This window comes from Papio anubis, chromosome 2 (assembly GCF_008728515.1).
Source record: "Papio anubis isolate 15944 chromosome 2, Panubis1.0, whole genome shotgun sequence".
In the NCBI taxonomy this organism is placed as follows: Eukaryota; Metazoa; Chordata; class Mammalia; order Primates; family Cercopithecidae; genus Papio; species Papio anubis.
In genome coordinates, this window is record NC_044977.1 from 97554584 (window position 1) to 97582166 (window position 27583).

The following is a 27583-nucleotide window of genomic DNA, read 5'->3' on the forward strand; positions in this document are numbered from 1 at the left end:
TTGCTGACTTTCTGTCTAGTGTTCTATCAGTTGTTGAGAGAGGGATGTTGAAATCTCCAATTACAATTGCAGAGTTGTCTATTTCTAATTATAGTTCTATCATTTGATTTATTTATGTTGAGGCTATGTTGTTAGGTGCATCCACATTTAGAATTATGGCTTCTTGGTGAATTGACCCTTTTATCATTATATAATTATCCCTTTTTTATTCCTGGTAATTTTCCTCGCTCTCGATTCTACTCTCTGTGAAAGTAGTATCACCACTTCAGCCTTTCAGTTTATTATCATCTAAACAACTCTATTCAGCCTTTGCAGTCATCCACAATTAATAGAAATTCTTGGTTAGAGGCTTTTGACTACATGTTTTTAAAGGCTTTGGGCTGAACTGACAAATTGCCCTGCATAAATTTACCAACTTAATACCTAAACATTTGGGCTAATTTAAAATCATTATAAACTAAAGGCATGGCTTTCCCAATTTGATAGGCAGAAATCTTATAACCCTATGGAGGTGGAGTTGGTGGTGATAGGTGCATCTCTAGATGACTTAAATTCAAAAAAAGTCAAGAGATCTAAGAAAGAAGTCAATAGATCTAAAATTCATAAATTGAGAAATAGGGGCATATGTATATTCTTAGAATCCGCGGGAATGCCAGATGCCACAGCCATAAGTAGCTGCCCTTGAGGACTGGACAGCCAGGACTGGACAGTGGGATAAGGTGACAGCTGGTTAATGAAATGGTGCCGCAGAGGACTGGTACTTTTGTATTTAAGTTCTCTGTAGCATTACAATTTTTAAAAGCATGTAAACCTATTACCCTGACTTTACAAATGACATTTGGTTGTTCGTTAAGCTTGCATTTAAATTTATTATCAGAACTCCCATAACTGTGTAATCCTAACACTAAATAAAACTCAGCCTCTCTGGGAGCAAATTGTCACTCTCAACATTCCGCAGGCTGGTGGCGGCGCGGGCTGTCCTCGGACGCAAACTACACCTCCCAGGATTCCGCGAGCCAAGGGGGTGGTTCTGGCCGGGACCGGAGCGACTGAACTCGCGGCTTTGCGCACGCGCACAGGCTCCGCGCCGGGCTCGCCAGCCGGGCAGGCGCACGAGGGACACCTGCGAACCTGGAGGTGGCGGAGGCTGCGAACCCGGCGGCGCGGCCAAACCTGCGCTGGCTGCATGGGCCTCCTGGGCCAGGAGCTGGCGCTGGGGGCGGCGGCGGTGTGGGAAAGTGGCGCCGCAGTGGGGCCTCCTGGACGTGTTGGCGGAGGTGGCTTCAGTCCCGCGGAGCCCAGGCTTCAGGTAAGACGCGCGCGCTCGGGGCTGGCGCGGACTCTGACACCCGCCTGGGACTTGGAGTGGAGGGGCCGAACCCTCGACCCCCTGGAGGAGACGATGCGGTGCCGGGCCCCAGAGTGAGGGGGAGGTTCTAGGACGCCTTCCGGAGATAGGAGAGTTTGCAGAACTGAGGGGTGTCGTGTGAAGCGAGCTGAGGGAGGCGCGGGAGGTGGGCGGGGCGGGGGTGGACCCTCAGGGTCGGAGGCCGAGGACCGGGGCAGCGCCCTGGGGCTTGCCAGTTGGAGGCCTCAGCTCGTGGCAGGCACTGGCGTTGGGTCCTCAAGCCCTTTTGCTTTGGGAGGTGATGGGTGGTGCGCATTTGACGCGGGCGGTGGGGAGCCACGCGAGGTGCGCGGAGCGGGTCTGGGCCTCCCGAACTGCCAACTCGGGCAGGCCTGCAGCTGATCCCTGGGCGCCTTGGGGGCGAGTGGGGCACGTACCATGTGTGTCCGGTGTAAGAGCTTGCCACGGCCTGCTTGGCAGTGCCGGGGTAGCCTCTGAAGTAGGAACCCAGTGGACTCCTGACTCCGTGTGTGTGTAGGAACCCGTCTCCCGCTCACTGATGGGAACTCTGCTAACGTATGTGACCCTCAGGCTGGAGTCTTGCACCAGGTGCAGAGCGACCAGTGTCCGCCTACTTCATGCCAGCCAACACTTAGAGCCTGCTCTTGGGAGAAACAAGGATCCGCGTGGAAAGGGATGACTTCAGGGTTATGGGGCGAGCTTGGTAGGACTTAGTAGCTAAGAGCATAGACAGAGGAGGTTTCTTCACCAAATGTTTACTATAGTAAGCGCCCGGCCTTCAAATCCTGGTTCTCCGCCACTAGCGGTGTGCGCTTGAGCAAGTCATTTATCGTCTCTGAGCCTCTGTTTCTTTCTCTGTGAAGTGGAGATGAAAGTACAATGCCTTTATCACGGGGTTGCAGTGAGGATGAAATAATGCCAGGCAAGTCCGCAGCCCAGTATGTCTAAACAGTGAGTGTGCAGCAAATATCAGCAGTCGTGGTGACTAACGATAGAAACTGTTTGAGGTGCTTGGAGTCCAGGTTCATCTTTACTGGGACTAGCTGCCCTCTCTGGCTCTCGTGAATCTTGCCAGATCTTCCAGCTCATCCTTTCATATTAGTCATGAGGAATCTCAGTCCCGCAGAGCTAGGAAAGAGCATAGGTCCCCTCATCCCCAGGGATGGTCAGCACGTTCCTTCCTGCGCCTTGGGCCCCTGCGAGAAGAAGAGGAGAGTGGAGATCTTCAGCAGAAAGGAAGACATGGTGCTGGTGGCTGGACCCTCCGTGGCCATGTAAGTATGCTGGCTAGCAAGTTCTTGCTCTGAGCCTTGCTTTAGAAAATATTTAGCAATAAACAAAGCCTTCTAGTAAACATTGCACTAACTAGAAAATTAGATTACCAAATCCCCCATTCCCCAATGGTCCTTGACAATCTCAGCTTGGTTGTCAGTGGAATACTTTCCCCCCGGGAGCTGCTAATCACGTGATTCCCAAGGTTTCTTAAATTGGATGAAATAATAAATGTGAAAGGTGGAACCTACAAATGTCATCATGGGCTTTGGAGTCAGTCTTGGTTTTGAATCCTAACCCCTCCACTTAATCGCTGTGTGATGTTGGGCAATTCACTTAATGCCTTTAAGCATACTTCCTTAAATGTGAAATTGAATTAATAGCATTTACTTCAGGTTTGTAGTGGGGAATAAATGAGATAATAATGTAAAGCAGTTAGCACTGTGCCTGGCTGAGAGTGAAAGCCAGTGAACAGGAGTTATTTTACCATTATGATTAATAATAATATTAGAAAAATAATTGTCAGGCATGGTGCTTTGCCTTTGCTGTCTCTTTGAATTCACAAAACCACCCTGTGAAGTAGGCATAATTTTGTTTTTCAAATCAGGAAATGAAGGCTTGGAGAGGTTAAGAATTGGCCTAGGGTCACATAGCGGCTAAGTGACAGGGTTGGGAACTCATATCCTGACATCTCCAGCTCCAGAACTGGTGCCATGTAATTCTCCTTCTCTGCTGCCCATCATCCTTGCTGTTGTTGCATTCTTGAAGCCTAGTTATGACCTGGGGCAGCCTCCAGTCTTGCAGCAGGGAGTCTTCTCACACCAAGTGGGTGGGAGGCAGGACCCTGCAGCCTGGCTGTGTGCTTCCTCTCTGTGGCTGGTGTTGGGTGCGTGGTGAAGCTGTAGGGGACAGTCCCTGAGTGAGTTCAGGGGAGGAGGTGTTAGGAAGAGGCAGCCCAGGCAAGGCCTGTGACCTCTTTAGGGTCTCATCACCGGATGGCAGGGCCGGGTGAGGGTGCAGGCTGGGTGGGACCTGGGAAGCTTGTGTATGAGAAGAAATGCCTTCGTTTAGCTCCTGGGAAATGTTCTGGGGCTGCACAATTATCTGAGCCTGATCTCTGCTTTGTGAAGGAGAGCAGACCTTGAGCTGTGGATGTGAGGAGAAGGAGCCCCGGACTGAGAGCTAATATGCTGCCATTTTAATCCTGGCTGCCTGTGAGAGCTCACAGTGCCTCTCAAGATCTCTTTTATGAAATAAAGAGTTGGAGGAAATCATTTCTAAGGGTTCTTGTAGCTCTAAAGGTCAGTGGTTTTGTAATTCTAAATTGATGGCTTAACCCTCTCAGCACAGTACTAGGGCACATGGGATAATTATCACACTAATATGTTACCTAGACTCCTTAGGGTGAGAGAATGTTCACAGCTCCCTAAGCCACCTGTCATAGCCGGGTACTCTCTGCCTGGCTGGGTGGGGAGGAATTACAGCAAGAAGCCTTGGGTTGCTAAGTTACAGTCTAGGGCCTGTGGTTCTACATTTCCAGGGCCACCACACCTGCTGTGCCCTTGACTAATAAAAACTCACAGCTCTACAGTTTACTCTGCTTCTCTGCCATTGAGTGTTCCTCCAAGTCTGATGACAGATGAGCACAGTACTAAGAACAAGACCTCTGGAGTGAGAGACAGGTTCAAATCCTGGTGCCCCTTCTTGAGCTTTAGGAACTTAAGCAAGGTACTTAACTCCACTAAAACTTGGTTTTCTCATGCTAAAAGAAAGTGGGGATAATACTGGTACTGCATTGGAGGGTGAGGCTTAAATGAAATAGGTCAGGAAAAGGGCTTAAGACAGCGCCTCTCACATAGTAGGTGCTCAGTAAAGTAAGATGGTGAGACTGTTCATCTCTTTCCCCTACCCAGAGGCCAACATCCTCTTTCTTAGCTAACCTGGACAAGGATCAATCCTTTTGTTTTCTCTGACTTCCCATGTCCTCACTGGTACATACTCCAGCACCTGTAAGAGAATCAGATCTTTCACTCTGCCAGTAGTGACTGCCATTGGTACAATCTTATGCTACAAATTTCTGTTTTCTCCATTCTGAAAAGGCTAAGAGAGGGCCCCTTCTTTGCTGTGTAGTTGCTCCTCAGCCCTGAGCTAAGCCTCAGGAAGGGGTTGGGGACCTGGTCTGCTGTATTGCCACACCCAGTGATGAAACAGACCCCGGGGTCCTTTGACAGTGGAGGTTTGTGGCAGGAATCATGGCACATCCTGGAGTGGCATCTGGAGTTGCCACAGTTGTGCTGGGTCACAGAGCTTCAAAGAGAGTCACACAGTAGCCATTGTAAGGAACTGGAGATGCTGTCCAAATTTGCTCTATTCAGGGGCTCCTTTCTCAGGGGACCTACCTCCTCTCTGCTGGCTTGCAGGGATGGCCTTCTCCCTATGTCCCCAGCTGGTGGCTGCTTTAGACCCAGGCTCCATCCTTAGTCCATTTAGCTGTGGCCAAGAGGTCTGGTCTCATTTCTTGCCACTCCCATACCACAAGTGGTGCACTTTGTGTGGGAAGGAATGGGTTGGGGCAACTTGTTTCAAAAGAGAGCTTAGAGTCTGGCAGGCTTCTCAGATTTCCCCAGAGCTTAGGCTTATGCATCATCTTAGCAAAAGCTGGGAACAGAATTTATTTAGCCTTTACTGATACTGATGGGGAGAGTTATTCTCAATTGAATCAGTTGTTTAACCTGGGCTAGCTAGAAATGCCTTGCTGAGTATCGCAAAATTGTGAAATGTTAGAAGAACCTTAGAGCAGTTCTCTCAGTATTGTGCACACATTAAGAATCACCTGGAAGCTTTATTAAGACACAGTTCCTAGGTCGTCCTCTCAGAGAGATTCTGGTTCTGCAGGTCTGAAGTGGGGCCCAGGATTCTGCATTTCTCAGATCCCAGGTGATGCTGCTACAACAGGTCCATGGATCCACTGAGTCCTGCTTTGGAGGACACCATGGCCAGCCCTACTCCCCGCTATGGAGTAGCCCACATGGGTTGTTCTTGTTTTTTGCTAGACCACTTCCAGGTAGGGGGTTCACTGCCCTACAAAGTAGCTCATTCCTCCATGCTCAAACAGTTATAGTCTTTAGAGAAGTCTTCCTCCAGCCGATCATGCTGAGCTCCACCTCCCCATGACTTCTTTTTGCAGTTCTTACTCTAGGTCCCTGGAGCAGCTGGCACACCTGTGCTGGGCAGGACAGAATGGGAATCATACGTGCCACAGTCCACACTTGTGCCTGGGGCTTGGGTTGCACGTGTCACCATCATCCACGTGTGTCCAGTCAGGTAGAAGGGATTGTATCCACTCCTTAGGAGCGGCCTCACTCTTGTTGTGCAGCAACTCAGGTATTTGAAGACGCATGGGTGCACGGGCTTCTTTTCTCCAGGAAAGTGTCCCTACTCCTTCTAGCATCCTACACAGTATAGGGGTTCTCAGTCCTTCCTCATCCTGGCTGCTCCAAGGTGAGTGTCCCAGAAAGATTCACATAGGGTGGGGTCGTATTAATGACTAATTGTACAGACTCTAATTCCTGACGAAAATGCGTAACCTGAACCTAATCATGAGAAAACATCAGACATTGAGGAATATACTAGAAAATAGCTGGCCCTGACTCTTAAAGGTTGTCAAGATCATAAGTCGAAGATAGACTGAGAAGCTGCCCCAGATTGGAAAGGAGTAGAGAGATGTGATAACTGGATGCCATGCTTCATCCCAGACTGGATTCTGGACCAGAAAATAGAAATCATATGTTAATAGTATTATCATTATAGTATCAATATTCATTTCATGAATTTTTGTTGTGTAACAGAAGGTTTTCATTCTTAGAAAATACATGCTAAAGTATTGAGGGCTAAAGGGGCCAGATTTCTCCATCTTATTTTAAAATGATTCAGAAAAGAGAGAGAATTTGTATACAGTTGCCCTCCTCAGGGAGACTTGTTCCAGGACCCCCCACAGATAACAAAATCCAAGGATGCTCAAGTCCCTGTTATAATATGGTGCCATTATTTGCATATAACCTACGCAGTCCTCCTGTATACTTTAAATCATCTCTAAATTCTTTATAATACCTAATACAATGTAAATGCTATGTAAATAGTTGTTATACTATATTGTTTTTAAATTGATACTTTTTTATTTTATTTTTTTTTTTGAATATTTTTGATCCACAGTTGTTTGAAGTCACATATGCAGAACCTGTAGATATAGAGGGCTGACTGTATATAGAGAGAGTGATAAAACAAAGATGTCAAATTAGCAGTTGGTGAATCTGGGTAAGAGTGTAGAAGAGTTCTTTGTCCTATACATGCCACTATTTTGTAAGTTTAAAATTATTTCCAGATAAAAAGAAGGAGATCGCAGACCCTGTAGCCAGCCTACCTGGGTTAGTCTTATCATTGCTTCCTCTGTAAACCTGGCTTTCTAACCTCCCTGAGCTTTGATTTTTACCATCTATAAAATAAGGATCATCATTGCAGAGTGAAGAACCTGGCACCTAGTGATTGGCCAGTGGATCTTAGCTATGATAATATCATTATTATTAGGAAAGGGAGGAGTTCAGGGTGACACAGTGGTAATGAGACCAAAGGAAAACTCAGCCTTATCCTGTCACCTCCTTCTGCTTGCTAATGTGGGATCTCAGGCTCCCTGGGTGTCTGGCAGGGACCTGGCTGCTGTAAAGCGTCACCCTGCAGAAGGCTTTGCAGGTAGTCACCTGAGCCCATAGGGTTCCAATGTTGAAACCCAGGTCTCCTGGCAGCTTTATCCCCTGCCTTCCCTGGCACTTCTGTGCCTGCCCCACAGCCTGGGCTCCCCAGGCTCTACCTGTCTGGGTATGCAGTGCCCACTGAACTGCACATGGCTTTGGACCTGGCCATCACTGCCCATGGCTTGGAGGCCTCATGGTTTGCTGGACATATGTGAGAACTAGACAGTGATGCTTATCTTACTGTGGACAGATTGTAGCAGTCATGAGTAATTGGGACATGTAGACACATAACAGAGATGCTCATCTTATCCTCCATCACCACCAAAACACCTCCAAAAACTTGCTCAAAACTCACCCACCCTCCAGCCAGCTTCCCTGGACGATTTCCTGTTGTGCACACTGCCTCGTGTTTCTTTGTGAATATTTTATGCTTCATATACAGGGTGTCTTCGGACTCTCTTGATCAGTTCAACCCTCTCAAATTGGGCCTGACGGTCCATCTGGATGTGTGTACACACTGGCGTCTGAGCATTCCCTGTAAGAATTGTTTTCATTTGATTTTGCAGTTCCACCTAGAAAACCTGGTGTAGGTGTGTTCTCCGTTACCTTTGTGAGCCACACAGCAGAGGTTCCCACCATTCTGTTCCCTGTTTGCGTCCCTCTTTATAACCACATTGGTACACAGTGATGCCAGAGAGGACCAATACAGGCACATGTCACTTCCAAGTGACCCATTTGCGCTAAGCAAAAGCCAGATGACACGGCAGGCTATGTGGCAAGCAAAGGTTTCTGCGTTATTTGGAGGCTGAACACCGGTGAGAGGGTTGCAGATGAGCTGGTGGAAAGCCGAATGTCCTGCCCCATACTCAAACCTTGGTTTATCCTCAACAAAGACTGACATCACCCTTCTCACCAAAGTAGTACTTTGTAGTAGTATACAGATGACTGTGACTTAATTCTGTTGGAGGTTTTCCTGCTTTGAAGGGGTTCCTTTTCTATTGATAAGGCAATATAGTCACAGTCATCAGCTATTGATGGTGGATTAATGTCTCCAGCTTTGACTTTGCTTTGCTCTTTATTCTAAAGCAAGAAGATACTACCCATGTCAAAGTTTTAATCTAAAAAAGTGAGCCCTTAACTAAATGTTAAATATGCCTTGATAATTAAACTTACTAAGTTTTACAAGAACCACTCAGGCTGCCAGGATTTTGCCAAAGGATAAATAACCTTGGTCAGAAAACCTGATCTATAAATGCCTGAATTTATCAATAGCATTAGGTTAATATTTAGGAGCAAATGTAAGCATTATATTATTAATACCAGTTCCATGTACTACTTCTGATAACCAAAAAGAAAAAAAAAAAGAAAAAAGAAGGGGGAAAGAGATTATTCCAAGGATAAGGTTGAGTTAATGAAACATGTTTACTCCTTACTAATTCACAACATATAAGACCACAAATCAATACAGGACTGAAAGCTTCCACAATCTAGCACTAGTACTTCAGGCTGCATTTAGGACAAAGACGCTTTTCAGTGACAAAATAAGAATTCTGTAATTTTCAATTGAAAGTGTGAACAATCCTTAAAAGTCAAATTGCTGTAAAAGTAATATAAACCCTTCTGCACCATTGCTGACCCCCTCCTGGCTGGGGCCCTGCCTGATCTTCTGCAGCCTGGGTCTGGCAGGTGCTGGCTGTCTGGTCCCTCCACCTCTGTAACCCTTCTCATGGAGGAGTGACCGGTGAGCAGCTGGTTCTGTCAGTCACACAGCTGGGAACCCGGGCACAGGCCATGGTGAGGCCAGCAGGACAGGGGATTTGCTTTAGACCAGAGCTAGCAAACCAGCGTCCATTTTTACCCGGCAGCAGTGAGGCCAGCAGCCCCAGGCCTTGGTGCATGTTGTCTTCCCCCAATTTGAATAATTGTGAGAAGTTACAAATTAGGACATTTCACATTTTCAATAGGTTTATTGCTTCTCTGGGAAGATCAGAAGAGGGTTGCTATGGACTGAATCATGTTCCCCCCATTTATATGTTGAAGACCTAACCCCCATGTGATTATGTTTAGAGATAGGTTGTCCTAATAATAAAGCTTAAATGAGGTCATAAGGGTAGGGCCCTAATCTGATAGAACTGGTGTCCTTATATGAAGAGGAAAAGAGATCAGAGTGTTTCTCTCTGTCTCTCTCCCCACCTCCCTCCCTCCCCTTGCTTTCTCTCTCTCTTTCCCCCTCCCTCGCCTGACCCTCTCCTCCCTCCCCACCACACAGAGAAGAGGCCATCTACAAGCCAAGAAGAGAGGCCTTACCAGAAACCAACCCTGACAGACCTGTGAGAAAATTCTGTCATTTAAAGCACCCAGTCTGGTGTTCTGTTATGGCAGCCCAAGCAGACTGATACAGATAGGTACCACCAGACTGCTTTCGTGCCATTCTCTCATCAGCTGGCATTAGGTGTTCAGTCTCCAGGTCACACAGCCCACCTTCAGCTTTACTTTCTCCATTGGCTCCGGCCCTAGCAGGCATGTGAGTGTGCACCTCCTACTCTGGGCCCAGAATTTCTGGGGCTTTTACTCCTTATCAAACCTCAAGGCCCTTGTGGGCTTTTCTGTGCCCATGTCTGGGGCTGGCCAGGTCCCCCAGAATGGAGCCTGCACCCAGCACCAATGACCAGCCTCACATGGTGAGGCCCCCCCGCCCCAGGCAAGTGGCCCCACCCCAGCTGCTCAGCTGTTACTGGGGTCTGCAGATGTGACAACATTATCGACGCTATCCTCTGATGCTCACAACAGCTGGGGTCCTAGAAAGGAAGATTCACTAAGTCTGGGAATCTGATAACATTTAGCTGCTCTTGGGAGCTTAGTAAAGTGGTTTGGGGGAGTGAATTGATAGCTTGCTCCTGCCTCCCTCAGTTTCTAAAGGGATTTTCTAGGCATGTTTTTAATCTCTTGTTGATTTCTTTTTTCCCTGTCTTTTGAAAAAAATTTTGTTTTATCATGCTTTGTCCTGGCTGAGTCACTAAGCTCTTTGTTCCCCACTCCAGGTGGTCTCTAAATTTGGTGCCCAGTGTAGAGGCAGAAGCAGATAAACATGGTGGTGTTGGAGTACCCTGGTCTGTGTGACCCTGGAATGCCGAGAAGGCGAGGTCCAAATGGTGCCTGGGCTGTTAGCATAAGACAGTGCTTAGAATCCATGTTCAAATCCTGCCTCCATTCCATACATGCTCAGGGACTTGGACACATTTACTTAGCTTCTCCCAGCCTCTGTGTCCCGATCTATAAATGGGTAATAGAAATAGTGGTGTTAGCCTCTTAATATTGGTTTGAAGATTGAATGAGAAAATATACCTACAGTGTTCAGTATACTGCCTGGAACATAAAGTGTTGGAGGCTGGTGGTTCTGAGTGTGTGTTTCAAGGTAAGAGTGGGTTCATATTTAATAGTTGCTGGTAATCTGGGAATCAATTTTAGGTGCTGATTGGATCCTTGGTAGCAGGATGGGACGGGAGGTACAGCACAGAATCACTTGCTCGCCCGGAGCAGTGGAGGGACCAAAACTCTGCTTAGGGCACGAGTAAGAGGAGTGATGGGAAGAGGCAGCTTTTCCTAGTTTGATTACCTCTGCTTTTCTAAAGGAAAGCAAACAAATAAGGATCAAGGTTGTCATGTCCCCCTTGAAGCCCTTTTGTCTCCTTCAAGAGTTTCACCGCTGAGCATGGTGATCACATCCACCCAGCATTCACTCATCTTCCCTTCTCCCTGCTCCACAGCCTGATGACTCTCAGCTGGTCAGCCAGTGGCATTCTCTGGTCATTGTCATGGGTCCAGGAGGGGACTGGGCTACAAAGTTGGGTGGGATGTGTGTGCCCTTATTTGGGCTTGCTCCTCCCTGATTGAGTCCTCTGAATGTCTGAGGTGTTTCTTTCTCTTCTCTGCGCCTTGCCCCACTTTAATGAAGACTGGATCTTCTGTATCTTGAGGGTGGTTTTCAACACAGTCTTTAGAGTTCGAGAACACTGGGTTAAGACCTAACCTTGGACAAGTCACTGAAACTCTCCAACCTCCGATTCCTCATCTAAAAATAGGGAATAATGATACTTCATAGGCTTGCGGTAAGTACATAGAGGAACGCTTTAGGGCGAGACAGCCAGGAAGCACTGAGCACACAGCTGTCCTGGCTTGGAGCAGGGGCAAGACTGGAGAACCCTTTGTTAGGGCACCTGCCATGTCCTTGCCCAAGCAGGAAAAGGGCTGATCTGTTTTTTTTTCTCTGTGTGGAATGGCTCATGTCAGAGACCATCTGTCCTGTGCTGATCCCATCTCATTGGAGGCTCTGTAAGCCCAGAGGGTGGTGGGGTGCTTTGCATCAGTGACCATTGGACCTTCATGCCCACCCGCACATCCTAAAGAATCAGCCTCTGTTTTCAGGAAGGCACTAAGTAGAGACAAAATGTATTATCCTGGGTGGCCCATGCCTCCAAGTACCACCTCTCACCTCCTCATGACAAGACTCTGTCTGGGCAGCCCTTGTCTCTTGAGAGGCAGCACAGGTGGAGATGCTTGGGGTTGAATCCTGGACTGTCAACACATGGCTCAGCCTCTGAGCCTGTCGCTGAATGGAAAATGGAGACAAAGTGCACCACCCTGCTGAGCAGGGGTAAGGAAGGATTTAGCGAGGCTGTGTGTGCGTGTGTGAGGGACCTAGCATAGCACTGGGACGTAGCAGGAGCTCAACAGGTTGGGGTGCTAGCCAGATCTGACTGCAGACAGGGTGACCTTGCATGACTGCTCAGAAGTGGGTTCACTGGGGGACAGAATTAAGGACAGCAGGTGCAGGAGAGGCACATTCCAGCTCTGCTTTTGTGCTCTCAGAGTAAGTGCACAAAGGAGGGTGGGCTGCTTAGGACTGAGAGGGAGTTCCTCGTCACTGCACAGTCAGATTTCTTGTGATGCTGGGATCCTGGCCCCTGCCCATTTCAGCAAAGCCAGGAGACAGATGAAGTGGGGAATGGAGGTCTTCAGTCTGAAAGAGTTCTTATCCCTTTGTCGCCAGTGCTCTGGGGAGGCAGTTGGTGCACAGAGGTGCTCTGAACGATCAGACATTAGGACCAAGCAGACAGTGTCTGTCAGACCAGGCTGCAGTCCTGTGGAAGACAGTGGCTTAGCTTCAAGTCTCTTCAGGCTCCAAGGCCAAGGAGGGCCACCTGGGCTCTCTCACGCCCTGAACCTCGTTGCTGCTGTTCTGTTGTCAGTGAGACTGGCAGCCTCTCCAGGCTGTGATAGCCCCACAGCAGTGTAAATTGGCCCAGAGAAAGGGGAAATCACTGGGTCTGTTGCCCAGTAAGCAACTTGGCCCAGTTATTCTTCACCATTGTGAATTTTCCTCCTAGAGAAGTATGCGTTTATTATCCAGGAACATTTCGATGTGGTGAAGAGGAAAGGCCTCTTTATCTTCTTTGGGGCTGGAGATCCGATTAATGTACTCCTTGCCTCCATCTGTTGTCTTTTGAAAACCTTCCTGAAGATTTTGCATGATCCTTCAGTTCAGCTGGCTTATGCAGGCTGTTGGGAGGAGGGGCAGGTGCCACCGGGGTGTGGGAAACAGGCTGACAGTGTTTTGTAGTGACACTGACTGCTCAAGTACTTGTTGGCTTCCTACTACCACACTGTGGCTACCTACTTCACAGTAGGCAGAAGTGCAAGGGTGGCTTTCCATGTCTCCACAGTGACAAAATACAGTAATATCTGTTTATTAAGGTTCCCCTCTGGATTCAGGACTAGATCTATTATTTTTTTTAAGTCTCCCAGGAGCAGATCCTGAGATCCTAAGACAAGGATTCTTTAGCAAGTAGATGATTTGTATTCAGTCCCAATGGACATGTAAACATGAATGGGGAGTGAGAAAGTGAGAGAGGGAAGGGAAGGCAGCCAAAAAGGGTGTGTGTCACGCTTGTTACCATTGTGGACAGCTGGAGCTTAATCCCACTGGGGACCCCTGGGAGCCAGTGTAGAACATGTCTCAAAGCTAACCTGCCTGCGGAGTATGGGAGTGGGGTATTCATCCGACAGTGGTGTAGGCTACCTGCTTGTAAGTGGTAAAGTTGGTAGAAACTCCCAGGCAATCAGAACTCCAGGACCTGATTGTTGCTCTGTCCGTCTCCAGCAAACCTTTCTTCCCATTTTCCCCTTGGAAGGGTAACTCGGAAACCTGAAATGCCCAGTGCAGGTCCATGCAGGCCAGTCTGTCCTGCCTTCCATCAACACTATTCTGGCAGGGCCTGAGAGTGGGGATAGGAGGATGGGAGTTGGGAGGGATTAGGGACTGGGGGATTGGGAAGACTTAGCAGCTAATTAGAAGCAGCCCCCGTGTCCCCCAGTCTCGAAGGCTGGTCTCTACTTAGTTGCCAATTTGCCTCACAAGGCCCCCACCCATGTTTCCTAGTTTATGAGCTTTGCCCTAAGGCCCTGATATCAGTGCTTTGCTGGGATTGTCCACTGCATGTACACAGTCAGTCAGGTCCAGATGTGGACCCTAGACTCCTGCCTGCCTGTGGCTACTGCCCCATATCCCCACCTGCTGCCAAGCCTGCCTTAGAGAGGGGCAGGTGGCAGAATGATCACTAGAGAGATGATGAATACCTGGAATACCTGGGGGCTGAGATGCCCACTCACGTTGGAGGTAAGTCTTTCCTCTCTTCTTTCCGTATCTCCGTGAGGGTCTGGCTATTTGATATTCCCTGGGTTTGTCTGTTTTGGCTTTAGCTTCTATTGGAAGCTATTCTTTGATCAGGGCAAAATGTGTGTCAGCTCATAGGACATGCATCTGCCTCCCGTCTCTCCAGAGAGGGCTTAGTTTTGTTTTTTCTGAATATCAATTTATTTCTTGTTTACTCTTCAAAATTCTCTTGTTTATAAATAGTGATTTATTTAATTCTTTATTGTTTCCTTTTTAGTGTATTTATTATGTCAAGTAAACACAAAAGTGTACAAACATATAAAGAACCCCACCATCCCCCACCATCTTCCACAGTGATCAGTATTCCCCTGTCGGGTTCTGTCTGTCTACTTTGTTTGCTGGAGCAAACCACATTCATGTCATTTTACATGTCATTACCATTTATAAAGACTCATGTTCTCAGCTGGGTGCGGTGGTTCACACCTGTAATTCCAACATTTTGGGAGGTTGAGGCAGGAGGATTGCTTGAGGACAAGAGTTTAATACCAGCCTAGGCAACATGGCCAGACCCCTTTCTCTACAAAAAATTTAAAAATTAGCCAGGCTAGTGGCCCGTGCCCATAGTCCTACCTACTTGGGAGGCTGAGATGGGAGGATCGCCTGAGCCCAGGAATTCGAAGTTGCAGTGAGCTGGTATCATGCCACTGTGCTGTAGCCTGGGCAAAGCAACAGTGAGACGCTGTCTCAAAAATAAAAAATAAAAAATAAAAAAATAAAAATTCACGTTTCTTATGTAATTTATTTTAAAAATAAATAACTTTTTTATTTTGAATACATTTTAGACTTACAAAAAAGTTGCATAAACCACTTCTCCCCACTTCCCCTACTATTAACATCTTACAGAGCATAGTATAATGATCAAAACCAGGAAATTCACACAACACATTAAACCACAGACCTTATTCAAATTCTGCCTGTTGTCCCATTAATGTTCCTTTTCTGGTCCAGGATGCAAGCTAGAATCCCACACTGCATTAAGTTGCTGTGTCTCCTTAGTCTCCTCCAATCTGAGGCAGCTCCTCCATCTTCCCTTGTCTTTTATGACTTTAGCCCTGTCAAGTACTGGCCAGGTATTTGGTAGAACATCCCTTAATTTGAGTTTGAGGTTTTCTCTATTAGCTAACCTACAGACCTTATTCAGAGCCAGAACTGGAGCTAGAACCATGGATCCCCATTTAGAAATATAGATTGAAGTTACACATTTTGGGCAGGAAAACCATAGAAGTGAGGTCCTGTCTCAGTGCATCATATAAAGGGGTACATGATGTCAGTGTTATTACAGGTGATGTTAATTTTGATTACTTGGTTCGGGGCATGTCTGGCAGGCTTCTCTACAGTAGTTTCCATTTTTACTTTTGTAATTAATATGCACCTCATGGGGAGATACTTTGAGACTATGCAAATATCCTCTCATCATACTTTTTCACCCACTAATTTTAGCATCTATCAGCAGATCTTGCCTGCAACAGTTATCACTGTGATGTTTGCCAAATGGTGATCTTCTAGTTCCATGATTGCCTCTATATTTTTTAATTGAAATTCTCTAAGGAAGATCTGTCCATTCTCTCCTAATTATTTATTCATATCAATATTGACTCATGGATATTTTATTCTATGGGTTATAATTCATTACTATTACTTTTTAATTTTGGTACTAAAATTATACAAGATTTAGCTGTTGGGAGCTCTTTGATGCTGGCTCCTGTGCCTATTCACTGTCTCCTCATCTTTTTTTTTTTTTTTTTAAATACTTTTACATTCTGGCACTACAAAATGTTCCAAGCTCGTCTTGTACTTTCCCTGCCCTAGCCCTGGAATAAACCATTTCTCCAAGGAGCTCTGGTTCCTTTTGTAGAGAAAGATTTTTAGAAAGCTAGTTCTGGGTGCTGGGTATACTGATTGCTGCTGCACTGTCACTGCTTCCAGGCCCTCTTGGTGAACTGAACTATAATTCCAACCTTTTCCTTAGCTATGACAGTTATCACTAGACACTTTGTGGGAGGAGAATCAGTGTCTGAAATTAGCACCTTGATCTTTTGTATATACAAAAAGTGTTTGAGCTGTGCTTGACGTAGTTCCTCTTACAAATGTCAGTCCAGTCATTCGTTTAGGGTAAACACTCACAAATATTGCCACTGCTCCCCCTGCTCATGTTCCTCCCTGGTGCCTTCCTCCCTGCCACCCCAGCATGAGCTCCTCTTCAGTTCCCTGGTTTAGATCTGAGCTGAGGACCTTGGGGTGATCTCCCTTCCACCCACTGGTAAGACAGTCTCTCCCTGTCTTTCCAGTCTCTTTTGAAACCTTTTTGTCCCTTTTCTAATTTTATCCTTTATTTTTTTTCTTCTCCTAACCTCAAATGTTAATGAACTCTCCCTCTTCCTGGTCTCTTTCTAGCTCCTGGCTTCTCCTCTTTCCTCCTAGAGATCAGATGTCAGAACTCCAGCTGAGGGCATGTCTTACTGGTCACATAGGTGTTCTCTCTTGAGAAGAACTGTCCATACCTTGGTGGTGGTAAGGATACCTGGTTCTTATGGCAGGACCACGGGACACTGGTCAAAAATAGTCATATCAGCACTTTAATGTGGTTCAGCACAGTGGTTCTTAGCTGGTGGGGTTGTATGGAGAATGTCCACTTGGGGGCATGCCTATTTGAAAGAGCATATCCAGTGATATAATTTTACATTGAAAAGTAAAATATATAGATAGATGTTGATATAAAATACCGACATCAGAAAGTAAAGGTTGATGGAATTCACTGGTCTTGAGGAGTAGACGTTGCAGAAGAGAGTCTTATGAATGAGGGAGAAGGGGATGTTGAACTTTACAGGTCAGTTTGGGGCATGAGAGAATTTCTCTTTATTATCAATGGGTGAATGGGTTGAAAAGACTGAGGAAACACTGAGTTTAATTAGATTTCTCAGCTTCAGGGTTTCTAGGCTCACAGAGACACTCCCCTAGAGATGAACAAGGCTGACGGGAGGTGCTGTTAAAACCCAGCTAAGAAGGCAGCCACAGAGCTCTGGCCTCTCACCTGTGGCTGGCCCAGAAGTTCTCAGCCCGTGTTCCACAAGAGCCTTGAAGACTTGAATGAAGGACATGAAGTCAGGGCCCCACTATATTCTCCTTTCTGCAGGGCCCTCAAGATAGCTGTGACTTTATCCTCTTCTCTTACCACCAAGAAGGCCCATTAAGATGTGAAAGAGTGGAAGTTTTATTAAAGGATGAGCTTTGAGGTTGTGAGAATTTATTTAAATTTAAATCATCTGCAGACTTTGGGACTTGAATTGCCATCAGGAACATGCTGCTGTGCCCCCTTCATGCAGAGTGTGACCCACCAGCTTCCTCTGTGTGCTCCCTTCTGGGCGCCCCCATTCTAACACTCAGGCTCTCCTCTCCTGTATTAAATGGGGAGACACTGAGCTTGGGAGCTCCTAATTGGTTTTTTCCTACCTCTATTCTCCCAGAGAACCTCCAAGCTGCTCTGTTCCAAGACTTATAATAGCTCCCCATTGCCTATAGGATATAATTCAAACTCCTTGATCTGGCATCACACCCTCGGCTGATTCTTCTAAGTTTCTCTCTACTTCTTCTCCTTGTGAACCATCCATTCCAACCAGACCGGACTGTGTTGTGGCCTTGGGTCACATTCCCTGGACTGCCTCCTACCCCCTGCCTTTGTACTGTTCAGATATCACATCTCTGTCCCTCTGAAAGCTCCAGGAAACAGCCACACCAGAGGACTTGTTTGCTCCTCAGGAGGGGTCTGGCACTTCCTGCCTGCAGGGCCCACTGAAGCCTACCTTCTGCCCGTGCTGTGACACTTTGGTGGCCTTAGTTCTCATTCCCTACTGGCAGATGGCACCTGTGTAGAAAATTGTCACAGATCCTCTATTTGATTGTTTTCATGTCTCATGAAAAGGTTTCTTAGGGAGAAGGCTTCATTTACCCAAGTTATAGAAGAGTCCAGGGGAAACTGTTGCGAAATAATCCCCCAGGCTGGAGCACAGAGCTCAGAAACAGGAGACGCAGCCAGACCCTGCATGTTTGCCACATGCATGACACTTTGCAAACAGGTTCTCCTTCCATACCAGTTGGAATGTTCTGGCTGTGGGAAGCCAAAATCCCAACCCAGCCTAGCTTCAGCAATGAGGAAAGTTACCATTTCTCACAGCAGGATGTCCGAGATGGGGCTCGGAGATGTCACCAGGGTCCTCTATACCTCTTTGGCCATGCCGTCCTAGGCATTGTCTTTGCCTCAAGCTGGTTCCCTCATGGTCAGCAGATGGCAGCCAGCAGCCCTGAGACATCTTCTTTTTCTGTCTAGTGAGTGGGAACATGACATGTGACACCTCATTCCTCAGCTGAATTGGTCCCACTCGGGTAACTTGCCATGGCTGGACCAGTACCTGGCCCCAGAAGTAGGCTCTGCTAACAGTCCGTCCACCTGAGGTGCAAGGTCTGAGCTTCTCTGAACCTCATGGGTATCAGCCGGAGGGTGGCTCTCTGGACACACTGGGGATGTTATTAGGAAGAGGAAGAGGGCAGTGGCTGCTAGGGGAAGCAACGGTGTCCATTATGTCATCTGTCAGTACACTCGACCTGGATGCCCAAGAAGCAGTGGGTTGGCGACTGACCGGGCCCAAGGTGCCACCAGTGACACAGTGACAGCGTTCACTGTCTGGTCTGTCTCCATCTTCTTTGGAAGGAATCTTCTCCTGCTTAGCTTTAAAATCCTTTGTTTCAAATGACTGTGATGAAAAGTGACAGTTCCTGCCTCACCACTGATCAGTTTTTGCTTTGAGTCAGATGAAGGTAGCCAAGTGTGTCCAAACTGTTTTAAAATGCCAGTGTTTTGTCTATATCCCAGTGGCCCTTTATTAGCTACCTGGTGCCTTAAAACCTTTTTATTTTCCTCTCCGCTATATACCGCACCTGTTAGGTTCAACCTGATGGAATGAAATTGTGATTTTTATAAGATAAAAGTGGTTATCACCATTCACAAAATTCAACTAATACATCATTTCTGACTTCCACTTTCCTGTGAGGTGGGTGCTGTGTCCCCATTTTCATTGATGAGGAGCCTGAGTGTAGAAAGGACATGCAGTAGGTCGAGGAGCTGGGGTTTGAACCCGAGTCTTTCTGTCTTTATCCTCATACTTATCCAGACAGTGCATATCCTCTTCTGGGAGCTACCTGCAGCCAGTAGTGCATTGGAAGCTGAGAGCCAGGCTGGTTTGGGAGACGATGTGATAGCTACTGATTGATCAGTGATACCTTCAAAGGTGTCTCCAGAAGAGCAAACCCACAAGTTAAACTAATGTATGGAGTTGGCTTCCCAAGACTGAGGTGTTCTGACTCTTCTAGATCCAAGTAAGTTCCCCACCCCTCAAGAGGGTTTGAGCAGCTCATCCATATCAGACTGGCCCAGGCCCTGGAGCTAGGCAGGTAGATGGTGAAGCGGAGACTTAATTTCATGAGAACCTGAACACAGAAGCTGCACCAGCTGGGCCTGCTGGTGACCTGCTGGTCTCCCCAGTTGTCCCCACTGGGAGGCAGCGCTGCAGCAGGTGTGTTTTAGAACACTTCTGTTCTTATTCCTGATTTGCTGTGTGATGTTGGGCAAATTGCTTTTGTGGGCAAAATGAGGACTTGCTTAGTGGTTGTTAACCTTTATAGCAATGGAATTCCTTCTTAAGAGCACAGAACCCCTTTTTCAAATGAATTATTATGGTCCCTATATTAGTTTTCTAGAGCTGCTGCAACAAATTACCACACATTTGGTGGCTTAAAATGAAAGAAATTTATTTTCTCCCAGTTCTGGAAGCCAGAAGTCCAAGATTGAGGTGTCAGCAGGGCCATGCTCCCTCTGAAGGCTCTAGGGGAGAATCCTTCCTTGCTTCTATTTTGCTTCTAATGGTTTTGGTCATCCGGGCTGGTTCTTTGGCTTATAACAGCATCACTCCAGTCTCTGTCTTCCGTCGTCACATGGCCTCTGTTTCTCTGTATGTCCTTTTCTGTCTCTTTTAAGGGTAGTCACATTGGATTTATGACCCATCCTCATCCAGTATGATCTCATTTCAAGATTCTTATCTAATTGTCTGTGCAAAGAGCCTTTTTCCAAATAAGGTCATCTTCTAAGGTTAGACATGATTGCCTGAGTGGGAGTCACCTCTCCTTTCTGCCTTGTGAGAACAAAAAATGAAGCCACTCCTTTGTATCCTGGCTTAGCTGGGCTTATGTTTATTGCTTGCATCCTGCTTCATAGTTGATTGCTAAGCAGGTGAGAAGCCAAGGTCAGCCTGATGCTTTATCTGATCATCCAGGCACCCAGGAGCCAGAGAGGCATAGCAACATGTCCAGTGTCATGCAGCAAAGTGATAGACCTAATCTGAAGTTCTGCAGGGTTCTGGCTGCAACATTTGGCCCTTTGTCTTTCCCCCATAGTATGTGATAGGGAAGAGTCACATGCATAGCATACTCCTGTGGGCATACAGGTGTTGTTGAAACCCAAAAGATATTTTGCAGTGAAGTAGAGCAGAACAGTAACTCATACTAGCTGTTGCTATTAATAAGGCATAACTAACACATAGGCTGCTCACTGCTGCCCACAGCTTAGGCAGTGGGGTTGTGGGTTCTTGTGCCAGCTAAACAGTGATCCTCATCTTCCTGATTCAAGATGTATCAGAAAGCAATTGAGTGATGGTGATGTGATTATAAGGATAACATTGAGCCTACTTTAATTTATATACAAAAGAAATAGGAAAACATTTCCAAGCTTTTAAACTGATAAGTGGTAATGTGTTTCATGGCCTGCTTCTTTGATTAAGAACTACTTGGTTTTCCTCAAATCTGTTTGTACCCCAGAATCACCTGGGAGCTTGGTTAAAAAAAAAAAGTAGATGCCAAGGATACCTCAGGTTCTGGTCAAAATGGAGTAGACAAAATTATCCGTATCCCTCTTACTAATATAGCTAAAAATACTGGACATTATATATAAAACACTGGAAGACTGAAAGGTGGAGAAAGGAGTGAACCAACTAGGGACTCTGGAACTCACAGAACAATGTAATGGTGAGTTCTCTGGGTTTTCTTCTTGCCTCCTATATATTCTACCCTGGGTGCTACTGAAGCCCACAGTCCAGGAATGCCAGTGAGCACAGAACAAAACAAAGCCCCAAGGAAGCTTGGTCTCTTTTGTCAAAGGACTGGAAGAAGGAACAGTATAGCACAACTGTTTTGTTTTTTTGTTTTTTTTTCTATAAATACTCCATTCCTGCAAAACACCAGAGAAAATTGCCTCCCCCTCCAGTCCTTAGTTTTAGTAAAGGCCAAATGGATAGCGTATTAGTCTGTTTTCATGCCAATAAAGACATACCCAAGACTGGGCAATTCACAAAAGAAAGGTTTATTGGACTTACAGTTCCACAAGGCTGGGGAGGCCTCACAATCATGGCAGAGGGCAAGAAGGAACAAGGCACATCTTACATGAATGGCAGCAGGCAAAGAGAGAGCTTGTGCAGAGAAACTCCTATTTTTAAAACCATCAGATCTAGTGAGACCCATTCACTATCATGAGAACAGCACAGGAAAGAACCCCCCCGACCCAAGATTCAGTCATCTCACACCAGGTCCCTCCCACAACATGTGGGAACTACGGGAGCTACAAGATGAGATTTGGGTGGGGACACAGAGCCAAACCGTATCAGATAGCCTAGACTTCCACCTTTGTCTAGTGGTAACCAGCTGCCCCACACCCTCCCCACTTGATGGGAAGCCTAGACTTCCACCACCGCCTAGTAGTAGTGTACATCCTTCACTGTGATAGTCCTCTTGGGGCCTAGACTTCCATCCACACCCCAGGGTGTCATTGGAGGCCAACTGCAGAGCCTGGGTTTTGACCCCCTGACATACACTCTGTGCTGAGTATCCCTCACCCTCCCAGCCACAATGGTGTTGGTGGAGGCTGAGTAGGGAGCCTGGACGCCCACCCCCAACCAACAGTAAGAGTCAATGCTCTCCTTTCCCCGACCAGTACGGTTTTAACAGAAGCTACTAAAACAAGATTTAAGTAAGATCCAGAGTATCATAACATTATAACCAAAATGTCCAGTATAAGTTTTAGCAAAAAAAAAAAAAAGTTATAAAAACTAAATGGAAATTTTAGATATGAAAAATAGAGTAACCAAAATTTTTAAATTACTGGATGGGCTCAATCGAGAATGGAGAGGACACAGGAAAGAATCAGTGAACATGAAGCCAGAATGATAGAAATCATCCAGTCTGAACAACAGGGAGAAAAAATACTGGAAAAAAATTAACAGAGCTTCAGAGATATGTGGGACAATACAGTTTTTTTTTTTTTTTAATCTACGATTGGTGTAATTGGAGTCCTAGTAGAGCAGTGTGGGGCTGCAGAAGTTTTCAAGGAACTAATGGCTATGTCCCACATTTGGGGGAAGGCAAGAGCCTACAGATTCAGGAATCTGAACAAACCCCAAAGAGGATAAACCCAAAGAAATACATGCCAAGGCACCTCAGAGTCAGACTTTTGAGAACTCAACAAGATCTTAAGAGCAGCAGGAGACGATGCATTTCCCTCCAGGGAAAAACAATTCGAAGGGTAGCAGTTCCTCATCAGCAGTCACAGAGGCCAGATCACACAGCATCATTTTTCACATACTGAAAGAAGGAAAATCTATACCCCAAATTCTATACTCAGTGAAGATATCCTTTAGGATATGAAGCTAAAATCAGACATTTTGACATGAAGGAAAACTAAGATAATTTGTTGCCAAGAAATTAACCCTTAAAGAATAGCAAACTAATAGAAGTTCTTCAAAGAAGGGATGTAGGAATGGAAGGAAACCTGGAACATCAGGAATGAGGAACGAACATAAAGAGTAAAAATATGGGTGAATATAATAGATGATCCTTTCCCTCTTGAGGAAATCATACTCGACAGTTGAAGCCAAAATTACTGTCTGATGTGGGTCTCATTATATGTAGAGGAAACATGTAAGACAATTATATTATAAAAGAACCTAGGTGGAGGTAAAGTTTCTACACTTATTTGAAAAGTAAAATGTCAATACCAGTAGGCTGTGATAAGTTACAGGTTATAATATGATGCCTAGAGCAACCACTAGAAAATCTATATCAAGAGATGTACTCAAAAACACTGCTGATAAATCAAAGTGGAATTCAAGCAATTCACAAGAAGGCAGGAAATAAAAGAAACAAATAATGCAGATGGCTGAGCCATACTCCAGACCTACTGAATCAGAACCTCCAGGACTGGTGCCTGGGAATATGGATTTTTATTTAGCAACTACTCCTGAGGATTCCAGTAATCAGCCAGGCTTGAGAACATCTGGAGTAGACAAGTATTTTTTAAACAGCAAGTTGCCAACCTGGTGAGTTAATTAAGATGATTATGGGCAGGTTTTTTTTGTTGTTGTTGTTAATGAGCTTAGACTAAAGTGTGCTAGAAAAAACTAGAATGTATGATATTTGTTCAGGGTAATTCTCATTTCCTGATATTTGGGGGTGGGGAGTATATAATATATTCATATGTATGGGCTCAACCTTTGGATAAGAGTAGGCCAGAAGAGATCTCATGCCTCCAGGAATGGCCTTCAACTAAGTAATGCCCAACAGGATTTGATAGACATGTATCCCAGCTTCCATACTATATCCAGCATATGATCATGGGAGGAAGGCTACACAGGGCATTAACTGCTCATTAAGGTACCCTGTATGTGTTGGCTTTGGTCCCTTCTGTGTCTCACTTTCCCACTCTCCTACAGGTGTTTCATGGGATAATTTCTCAAACTGTTTGGATTCAAATCCTTGCCCCTGACTCTGCTTCTTAGGGAACCTAGCTGAAGACACCTTCTCTTTCTAGGCAAGATGCACTTGGATTCTTTTCATCACAGGGAGGTAGGAATTGCATCAGGACCTAGCCACAAGAGAATAAAGGAACAGCTACTCCCTCCCGGTGCAGTGCCAGGCAGGTGTCAGGTGTTACCTGTGCTGCTCCTGTGTCACAAAGGATGAGCTTCTTCACTGTCTGAATAATCCTGGGTCCCAGAGCAGGCATGATACCCTTCACAATATCACAAGAAGAGGGAGTAAATGCTCACCCCTAGCCAGGCCTCTCTGTCAGTGTGTGTATGTGGGAGAGGGCATTTAAAACCCTGTTGGGTTTTTTTTTGGCTCAGTATACAAAACATTTTTCAATGATGACACCCAGATACAATTATCTTACCACTGAGGGGACGAGTTTCTACCCTTCTCTTAAGGGATTCTAAAGCCAGCAGGCATGATTTCTAAAGGAACTTTAAGCAGGAGCAAAGCTTAGCTGACCATACATGTGTGTGTCTCAGGTGGCATACCGGGGTCTTGTACAACCTGGGAACAGTGTTCATAGATCTCCAATGCCAGTTGTTCTCATTTAATGGAAAGTCATTACCCAGAGTCCAGGAATGTCAGGCCCCTGCAAGGGATTTTCCTATGGCCTGTCATCACAGATACCTCTCTTGGTAGGCTTTTGCTGCAGCAGTGCTTCATCACAAACAGCCCCAGAATTTCAGGGATGTTTAATCAGCTGTTGTTCAGCCCCGATGTCTATGTGTTAGCTGATCTTGGCTGGGTTTGGCTGATGGCACTGCTGCTCTTGGCTGGGCCCACTCAGTCATGAGGGATCAGCTGAACTAGAACAGGGTATGGCCGGAGCAGTTGTGCTTCGTGCGTAACTCGCTCCTCTTGGGGCCAGCAAGTTAGCCTGAATACATTCTTCTTATGCCAGTGTCATAAAGAGGGCAAGGCCAGGCCAAACACTTTCCAAACCTTTGATTATGTTCTGTCTGCTGACATCTCACTGGCCAAAGCAAGTTAAATGGCTAAGCCCAAAGTCAGGTATGGGGATGCACTCTCCAACATGGAGGCGATGGGGAGGGAGTAAATATTTTAAACAATGGTCTAATCTACTATGCCTACCAATGAGCACAATGGCTGCACGGATCCAGTGCCGTAGTGGGCACACAGAGCCTAGCACAGCGCCTGGCATATAGCAGGAGCTTGTAATGATGCCAGGCAGACTGTGCCAACTCCTTTTTCTTTTCCTTCTCTCCTGCAGGCTTTCACCAGTTCTCGGGATGCCCATAGGGATGGGTGAAGCCCGCCTGGCCTGTGGTGCTTCCCAGTGGCCGTCATCTCACTAGGGCCCCACAGTGGCATTAGGATGCACCTCTCTGCGGTGTTCAACGCCCTCCTGGTGTCGGTGCTGGCGGCGGTCCTGTGGAAGCATGTGCGACTGCGTGAGCATGCAGCTACGCTGGAGGAGGAGCTGGCCCTCGGCCGACAGGCCACAGAGCCAGCCCCAGCGCTGAGGATCGACTACCCGAAGGCACTGCAGATCCTCATGGAGGGTGGCACACACATGGTGTGCACAGGCCGCACACACACAGACCGCATCTGCCGCTTCAAGTGGCTCTGTTACTCCAACGAGGCCGAGGAGTTTATCTTCTTCCATGGCAACACCTCTGTCATGCTACCCAACCTGGGTTCCCGGCGCTTCCAGCCAGCCCTGCTCGACCTGTCCACCGTGGAGGACCACAACACCCAGTACTTCAACTTCGTGGAGCTGCCTGCTGCTGCCCTGCGCTTCATGCCCAAGCCGGTGTTTGTGCCAGATGTGGCCCTTATCGCCAACCGCTTCAACCCCGACAACCTCATGCATGTCTTTCACGACGACCTGCTGCCACTCTTCTACACCCTGCGGCAGTTTCCCGGCCTGGCCCACGAGGCACGGCTCTTCTTCATGGAGGGCTGGGGCGAGGGTGCACACTTCGACCTCTACAAGCTGCTCAGCCCCAAGCAGCCTCTCCTGCGGGCACAGCTGAAGACGCTGGGCCGGCTGCTGTGCTTCTCCCATGCTTTTGTGGGCCTCTCCAAGATCACTACCTGGTACCAGTATGGCTTTGTCCAGCCCCAGGGCCCGAAAGCCAACATCCTGGTCTCAGGCAATGAGATCCGGCAGTTTGCACGGTTCATGACAGAAAAGCTGAACGTAAGCCACACAGGAGCCCCTCTAGGCGAGGAGTACATTCTGGTCTTTAGCCGAACCCAGAACAGACTCATCCTGAATGAGGCAGAGCTGCTGCTGGCACTGGCCCAGGAGTTCCAGATGAAGACAGTGACAGTGTCCCTGGAGGACCACGCCTTCGCTGATGTCGTGCGACTGGTCAGCAACGCCTCCATGCTGGTCAGCATGCATGGGGCCCAGCTGGTCACCACCCTCTTCCTGCCCCGTGGGGCAACTGTGGTAGAGCTCTTCCCATATGCTGTCAATCCCGACCACTACACTCCCTATAAGACGCTGGCCATGCTGCCTGGCATGGACCTCCAGTATGTAGCCTGGAGGAACATGATGCCGGAGAACACAGTCACACACCCTGAGCGGCCCTGGGACCAGGGGGGCATCACCCATCTGGACCGGGCTGAGCAAGCCCGTATCCTGCAAAGCCGTGAGGTCCCACGGCATCTCTGTTGCCGGAACCCCGAGTGGCTCTTCCGAATCTACCAGGACACCAAGGTGGACATCCCATCCCTCATTCAAACCATACGGCGCGTGGTGAAGGGCCGGCCAGGACCACGGAAGCAGAAGTGGACAGTCGGCCTATATCCAGGCAAGGTGCGGGAGGCACGGTGCCAGGCGTCAGTGCATGGCGCCTCCGAGGCCCGCCTCACTGTCTCCTGGCAGATCCCATGGAACCTTAAGTACCTGAAGGTGAGGGAGGTGAAGTATGAGGTGTGGCTGCAGGAGCAGGGGGAGAACACCTATGTGCCTTACATCCTGGCCCTGCAGAACCACACCTTCACTGAGAACATCAAGCCATTCACCACCTACCTGGTGTGGGTCCGCTGCATCTTCAACAAGATCCTCCTGGGACCCTTTGCAGATGTGCTGGTGTGCAGCACGTAGCGAGCGGGCCACAGCCCGGCCTCGGGAGGGTGGCTTCTGCAGTTCAGCATCCCTGGGCCCGTTAATCCCACTGTGGAGACTTCTGGGAACTGTCTATTTATTGAGCAGGCCTGCCCCAGGCCTGTGCCTCCACGTCATCTTGTTGCCCCGGGGGTGTGGTGTCACAGCACTCCTCTTTGTCCTAGAGATACGGGAGCCGACTTCCCCTTCTCCCATCCTGAACATTTGTACCCCTGGAGAAGTTCCTTAGCAGGGCGGAGGAAGAGGAGAGGAGGAAGGAAAGAAAGAATCACAAGGAACCTCTGGCTAGGTGATCCTGATGTTTCCTACTGAGTTTTTCTGGTATCCAGATTTCTGGAAACCGAGTAATCATGTACTGTTTGATTGGGTGGTTCATCTGCTTCCATCCCAGTGAAATTTACCTGTAGCCCAGTTAAGGGTGTGTTTGGAACAGTCATTAAATGATTCTAAGCATC

General features: G+C 47.3%; 1 protein-coding gene across 5 annotated transcripts; it reads left to right on the forward strand.

Annotated features, from left to right (window-relative positions):
* The first annotated feature begins 1065 nt into the window (after window positions 1-1065).
* Window positions 1066-27583, forward strand: POMGNT2 (protein O-linked mannose N-acetylglucosaminyltransferase 2 (beta 1,4-)). 5 transcript variants are annotated; one of them, XM_017955530.3, is made up of 4 exons: window positions 1066-1309; window positions 2445-2643; window positions 3772-3942; window positions 25260-27583. In XM_017955530.3, the coding sequence occupies exon 4, from the start codon at window positions 25365-25367 to the stop codon at window positions 27105-27107; it is 1743 nt and encodes a 580-aa protein (XP_017811019.1). In that variant the 5' UTR covers window positions 1066-1309; window positions 2445-2643; window positions 3772-3942; window positions 25260-25364; the 3' UTR covers window positions 27108-27583. The 5 variants fall into 5 exon arrangements, with proteins under 5 accessions (XP_017811019.1, XP_017811021.1, XP_031519293.1 ...); XM_017955532.3 differs by having other exon boundaries at window positions 2530-2643; XM_031663433.1 differs by lacking the exon at window positions 3772-3942.

Bases quoted from the DNA above. Each gene is read 5' to 3' on its own strand.
- POMGNT2 (XM_017955530.3), top strand. From the start codon at position 25,365: ATGCACCTCTCTGCGGTGTTCAACGCCCTCCTGGTGTCGGTGCTGGCG.